General features: G+C 35.2%; 1 protein-coding gene across 1 annotated transcript in view; it reads right to left on the minus strand.

The window, feature by feature from the left end:
- Positions 1–6: 6 nt before the first annotated feature.
- The window catches only part of LOC106878744 (uncharacterized), a 28934-nt gene continuing 21440 nt past the window's right edge, over positions 7–7500 (minus strand). Inside the window, exon 2 of the mRNA XM_014928059.2 lies at positions 7–5381. Within this exon, the coding sequence (XP_014783545.1) occupies positions 5359–5381 (23 nt within the window). The 3' untranslated portion in view covers positions 7–5358. The remainder of the gene's footprint in view (positions 5382–7500) is intronic.

The raw sequence follows: 7500 nt of genomic DNA on the forward strand, positions 1-7500 counted from the left end.
GTAAATATCAGTAATTAGAAGTAATTAGCTGCTGCCATTCTTGAACACCAAATTAAGAACATTGCAGAATGTCAAGAACTTCCAAATTCAAGTGGAATAGTTCAGCTATAATCCTTAATGCTACAAAAAAGTAACATTGAGTATATTTTAGGTGAAAATTTGATGGCAACATCTGAGGCTGTGTGGTAAGAAGCTTGCTTCCCAACCACATGATTCCAGGTTCAGTCCCACTGCATGGCACCTTGGGCAAGTGTCTTTTGCTATAGCTTTGGGCTGACCAAAGCCTTGTGAATGGATTTGGTAGACGGAAACTGAAAGAAACCAATTGTATATATGTGTGTGTGTGTTTGTGTGTCTATGTTTTTCCCCCACCACCACCACTTAACAGCCAGTGCTGGTTTGCTTATGTCCCCGTAACTTAGCAGTTCAGCAAAAGATACCAACAGAATAAGTACCAGGTTTGAAAAAAAAATTCTTTTTTTAAAAGTACTGGGATCGATTCATTTGATTAAAAATTCTTCAAGTTTAATGAGTGAAACAAGTAAAAGCTAAAAGATTAACGAACCTCCAAACTGAAAATCCCTGCATCTGCCTCAATCCTCATCTCTAATCATGTCACACTTCTTTTTCACACTCTACTACACTTCCCTACCAACCCACCTTTTCTGATCCTTTATCTCTATTTTTCTCTCTCTAATATTCACCTTCTACCTTGACCTCACATCCCTCTCTCTCTCTCTCTCTCTCTCGCTTTCCAGATGGGTAAACCATATTATATCCAGTTCTATATTTTTGAGATGAGGAATTATGTACATTATTTACAACAGATGGACAGGTGTCCTCATCTTGTTTGTTGTTACCACAACATTTCATCAGGTGTAATCTCCAGCCTTCATCAGGTGTCCTGGTGGAATTTCAAACCTAACCCTTTATTTGACTTATGGGGTACTCTCTTCTCATTCCTAAGGTATCTTTTACTGATGTTATTATTATCATTATTCATTCAAGTCACTGCCTGGGATTGAACCCAGAATATTGGGGTTAGTAGCCCATGCTCTTAACCACTATGCTATAACAGCAAAAAATAACTTAAGAATGAGAAGAGAGTACCCCATTAGTGAAATTCCACCAGAACACCTGATGAAGGCTGGGGAGTACATCAGACGAAACGTTGTGGTAACAATAAAGGTGAGGACATCTGTCCGTCCAATGTAAATAATGTACATATCATATTCACTTCTTCAGCAAGACACATGACCCTACTCCTCCATCATACCTTCATATCCTGCAATATTATACCCTGCTCAGTTAAGGGGTCCTGCCTTGCAAGTTACTCGATGACCTTGCTGCCACTGGTGCCACAAAAACAGCAACCAGTACACTGTTTTGGTTGACATTAAAAAGGGCATCTGGCCCCAGAAACTATACCAAAACAGACATTGGAACTTGGTGCAGTCTTCTGCCTAACCAGTTCCAGTCAAACTGTCCAACCCATGCCAGCATGGAAAAAGGATGCCAAATAATGATGATGATATATAAATTAATACAAACAGATCAACCATAACACATAATATATATAGACTAATCGTCATCTCCATTATCAAATTGCAATTTGAATGCTGTTTGCTCTGAAACTATATGCTAATAAATCTCTCGTTATCATTTTTAATGATATAATTGGGAAAATAGCTTGTTTCTACTGCAAGGAGTATAACTTTTTAAATTAAAGTTTCAGAACAGGTCTCGGTTTTCACATTTTAGTATCTTGTGTACATTTTTATTTAACATGAAGAACTGAATAAACTAATTTAAAATAGTTTCCCCCAATTCACTGCATTGTTCTGGGGATTAGATACACTTCAGTATCTTATATAGTCTATTGTATTGTACATAGTATATCATATTACTATAATATACTATGTATTATTATATATACAGGGTGTTCAAAAAATCTCTCCGCAGTGAATCTTTTAAAGACAACAACACTGAGAGATATTGCTCAAAATATTGTCTCTCTCCATTTCTAGGCCAACTCACTGAAAGTGAGATTAATAATGCATACTTTCAGCAAGATGGAGCTACAGCATATACTTTGCGCATCACCAAGAGTTTTTGGTGAATGGATTATTTCGAAGGGACTTTGGTCACCAAGATCACCTGAATTAACACCACTAGACTATTTTTCCTGGGGAGCAAGTAAAGGATCAGTGTACAAGAATCGCTCGAAAACCATTAATGAGCTAAAAGACGCAATCATAACCTTCACACGGTCCATACTGCATCAAACTCTCCAAAATGTATTTCAAAACCTGTGTAGAAGAGTCAACTAATGTATTGAAAGCGAAGGACGATACTTTCAACACCTCTTATAAAGTCTTGTAAAGTCTAATATATTCTTTTGTAGTCTTATAAATATTTATTTTATAATAAAATACTCACTGCGGAGAGACTTTTTGAACATCCTGTATAGCTGCACATAGGGTGTTCAAAAAGTCTCCCCACAGTGATTTTTTTTCTTTCCAAGATATATTTCAAAACCTGTGTAGAAGAGTCAGCTTGCGTATTGAAAATGAAGGATGACACTTTCAATACCTCCTATAAAAAGTTTTTTAAAGTCTTGTAAAATCTAATATATTCTTTTGTAGTCTTATACCATCTTCTAGATATTTATTTTGCAATAAAAACACTTACCACGGAGAGACTTTTTGAACACCCTGTACTATAGAATTTGTATAATCTATTGTAATGCTTTTTATATGCTGTTACGTGGCACCAGCACGTAAAAAGCACTGGTGCTTGTGCCACATAAATTACACTCAGTACACTCTGTAAAGTGCTTAGCATCAAGCTGTAGAAACCTTGCCAAAACAGACAATGGCGCTTGGTGCAGCTCCTGTCAAACCATCCAACCCATGCCAGCATGGAAAATGGACGTTAAATGATAACAACGATGATATTATTATATACTATAGCATATTGTGTTGTATGTAGTATAGGAAAGTCTACTTCTAATTCTTGGTTATTCTATTAAAGAAGGCAATTTTCATCAAACCAAAAAGATTCATAATAAAAGAAGTTTTAGTATCAATTGTTGTATATAAATATTGTTATGTGACTACAAGTATTGATCTTTCATCAATATAATTAATTGATGTTCCAATAGACTAAATGGTTCCTGTGATATTGGTAAGGTCACCTATTTTAGTGGCCAAGTATTTAATTAAAAATCCAAGACAATAATGGAATAAGGAATTTGCGTTGACAATAGCAGATACTATTATCTAAAAGTATTACACAAAATAAATATCAGATAGCTTATATTTTGTATGATATATGAGATGACCAAAGGTCCATGATGGCTTATATATAAGCATGGCCAGTACCTCGATAGGTCAATGTAAATATAACAGAAGTTTCCCCAAATACATTGAAATGAAAATGTCAAAAATAGCCAAGGTTTGACACAGAAAATCCACATTGAGTGAAACTGGATAATGAGTGCTGGTAAAACTTGATGACAACAAATTCATTAGATCTTAATTAACCACAACAAGTATTTTATTGTTTCTGGACAATCATGAGGATTTTGGTAGAAACCTTTCGTAGTAGCAAAAGACAGCAAAAAATTTTGATTGGTAATTTTACAAAACAGATAGTTTGTCAGTGTTCAAAAACTGATTTTAAACACAAACTTACTAGCAATGCCATCTTTCTTATGATATTAAAATTACAATAATCTGTGGTAAAAAAATGTAGCTTTGTGCTTTATTTACAAACTTATTTACATGAAGAAGTCTTCATAAACACCAAACAACAGCTGAGCTACACTGTAACCAACGAAGGAACAGATTTACAAACAAAATCAGGATTCTTGCCATCCACAGCCATTTAAAAAATGAATCCTTTAAGAAAACAAAAGTTACCATTGCAGAATAGTAAAAGAGTTCTATATTTGGATTGTTAGAAATTTGTCTAAGAGATTCTACTTAACATTCTTCAAAACTTCATCTCTTGTTAATCAACATCGACTTTAGGACGGAGAAGAAATAGCAAAATTTTCACAAGGAATTATGCAGTTTTTTTTTGTTCTTTTTTTGTTTTTTGGTAAACTATCTTTAGTTGATTCTTCTTTCATAGAAGTGAATCAAAAAAGAATTTAACATTTTTAGAGAATCAATTCTTGAAAAATTTATAAGAATATATCAGAGAGAGATGTAAGAAACAATAAGACAACAGTTTTAGACAGAATTCTCTTGGTAATTCAAGATTAAAAAAAAAAAACTGAATTTAACATAAATAACAATTTTCGATAATTAATTCAACAACTCCAGTAAAAGATAACAGCACAAGCACCATTTAAAGAAAATGGTAGCGATAAAAATCTTGTAAAATGAGTGCACGTGATGCACATAGATGCAAATGGTGAAACTGGAATGAAAAGATCATTGAGTGCAAGCTTAGCAAGCTTTAAAATGTTCTGGGACAGAAAAAGAAATGGTGAATGCAGAAAAAAAAAAAAAAAAGTTTTAGGTAACCAGTTTGATGTGGTTTGATGTGGTGAGATGTAGTGTGGGAGTGTGTTGAAACCCCATTCTTGCTTTCTGTGGAATACCAACGCTTCTCAGTGGATGTGAAGCAGAGTTAGAACTCTCTGTGTGTGTGTGTGTGTGCATGCATGTAAAAGTGTGCAGATGCATTTGGAATTTGTTGGTTGAAATCTTCAGAAAGACAGAGAACAAACAACATGTCCGTGTTGACGAAAGACAGGGTGGGAGACTGAATAAGAGGCAAAATGAATGTCTTCCAGCAGCCAGCAACTGATGGAGAAATCTTTTATTTCAGAAATAGTCTGTGTTGCTTTTTTAGATATCAAAATGGCCACAAGTAAGGTGGGGGGGGGGAAGAGAGGCAAGGGAATATTTGAAGACTGGAATCACAGTTTGTTAATCATTGAAGAGAAGGAAAAAAAAAAAAAAATTCAGAATTGCTGTCCTTTCTGCTAAAAGCTGTAAAAAGGACAGAAAAATCAAATTCTAAAGCCATCAGATAGATTTACAATTGACAAGTCGACAATCTCTCTCTATGTCGACATAACCCTGAAGATGGAGCCAGAAGCTGACAGTATTTGTCGTACATCATTTGTAGAAGTGTATACACATATATATGTATATTATACATACACATGTATATATTTATATATATATATATGTGTGTGTATATATATATATATATATATGTATGTATGTATGTATGTATGTACCCCTTTATGATTTTATGGGATAAGCACCAGTTTAAAGCAGATGCTAACAGAAGACAAGAGCAATTTTTCCGACTTCTTCGGATGGTGGAGTCTAATGTCTACGGCCTTGTCCCTTTCTTCACTGTGCAGCATTTGAAAAAAGAAACAAAACAAAAGAGAAACAAATAGACACAATTCAAAAACCTTAATTCACAATTAATACTCATTAGAACAGGTTATTCAACAAGTTTATTAAAGATTAATTATGAATGGAGAATGATGAAGGGAGAAAGGGACATCTAGTGAAGGGAAATGATGGGGATAAAGAAAGGCATTGTGGTGAAGAGGTTAAGATAGAATCTGTAGCACCAAATATTAGTGACAATCTTCTAATTACAGGTAAGTAGTCGATTAAAGATAAGGTGAATAGTTGATTAAAGATTAATGAATGGGATAAGGAGATATAAAATAATTTTTCATTTAAGAAAGAAAATATAGTTAAATAGGTTTTAACATTCAAAAGGCACATTTGCATTGAAACACACACATGTAAGTATGTACATATTTATATACGTGTGTGTGTGTGTATAGACACACACGTACACACACAGACTGATGTACATTATAAATACTTTTTTTTCACAAATTCAAGCTGACATGTATACGTGCATACATATACAAATATATATATACATACACATTATACACACATACAGACACACACACATAGAGAGATAAACACAAAATAGATTCACAGTTACACTCTGATTGTGAATATTCTTTTGAAATGAAACTGAAAAACTTCACAACTGTTACTTTGAGTTTCAATGCAGCTGATCATCAGACCATTATGCCATTTGGAACCATAAAAAGAACAAAAAACAACAACATTCTATTGTACTAAAACTTCCCTTCTTTCTGATGGTTGGTTACATAAAACTTAGAGTAAAATTTTGAAGATTTTCAGCTTCAACAAAACATGATATATAGACACACACACATATTTGTGTACAATTTCCTCCATCTTATTTTGTACAACTCCCTTTAGAGCAGCGGTTCTCAACTGCGGCTCCCAGGCCTGTATGCGGCCCTCAAAGACCTTCTCTTTATAAACATAATAAACTTTTCTTTAATTGACTTGTGCTTTACTCTTTTTGGGTGCAGCTCCCTAAAAAAATCCAAGTTTTTGATCTGACCTGGATATTAAAAAAGCTGAAACCCACTGCTCCAGACAACTTGTCTGCCTGATCTATTTTGTCTCTTTCATGGTCCCATCCCACTCCTTTCGCCCTTACAGCCCAGTAAACAATCTACCCCTGTACCCTTACCACCATCCTTTCTTTTCTCCCTCCCCTTTCAATACTCCTTCAGTGACTACTCTGTTACTCTAACTACTACCCTCTCACTATAAATCTATTCCTTTCATATTTAACTTCTCTCTTCACCTTACCTAAAATTCTCCCCCCCCCTCTCTCTCTCTCTTTCGCCTTTGGTTATGTTATACTGCATGGTGAGTGTTGGTGCCATGAAAGAAAAGCACCTGGTATGTTCTGTAAAGTGGTTGGCATGAGGAAGTGCATCTAGTCATTGAAACTATTCCAAAGCGGACATTGGAACAAGGCAAGGTCATCTGACTTGTTAGATCCTATTGAACCATCCAACCCATGCCAGCATGGAGAGTGATGTTAACACACACTTACATCATCATCATCATCATCGTTTAACGTCCGCTTTCCATGCTAGCATGGGTTGGATGATTTGACTGAGGACTGGCAAACCAGGAGGCTGCACCAGGCTCCAATCTGATCTGGCAGAGTTTCTACAGCTGGATGCCCTTCCTAATGCCAACATATATAAATATATATATTTATATGGGGTCACGGTACTAAGCAGTGATGTGTATAAATACAAGCCTGTTGCCAGTTCAAATATGCTTGAGGCATATTTGAACCCGCAAGAAAGCCATTCACTGTATTTTGTAATGGAGAGCATTTCTTACTGTAGACAGATAGGTGGAAATAGTCAAAGTCAGTTCACAGCATTCTCTAACCAGACTTGTAGATGCATGCATTTCAGAGTGGTTATTTCCTCTTCAGCAACAGAGACCAGAAAGACACACTATGAGCTGACCTGAGACACAGGTCCAGCTTATGATATTATCATTGCCCTTCAATGACTGGTGGCACAATTCAGTGGCTCACCATAAACTAAAATGCAGGCTGACACATGCTAAGCAGTGATGGTGTATAAATATATTTTAT

Source organism: Octopus bimaculoides, chromosome 2, assembly GCF_001194135.2.
Source record: "Octopus bimaculoides isolate UCB-OBI-ISO-001 chromosome 2, ASM119413v2, whole genome shotgun sequence".
NCBI lineage: Eukaryota > Metazoa > Mollusca > Cephalopoda > Octopoda > Octopodidae > Octopus > Octopus bimaculoides.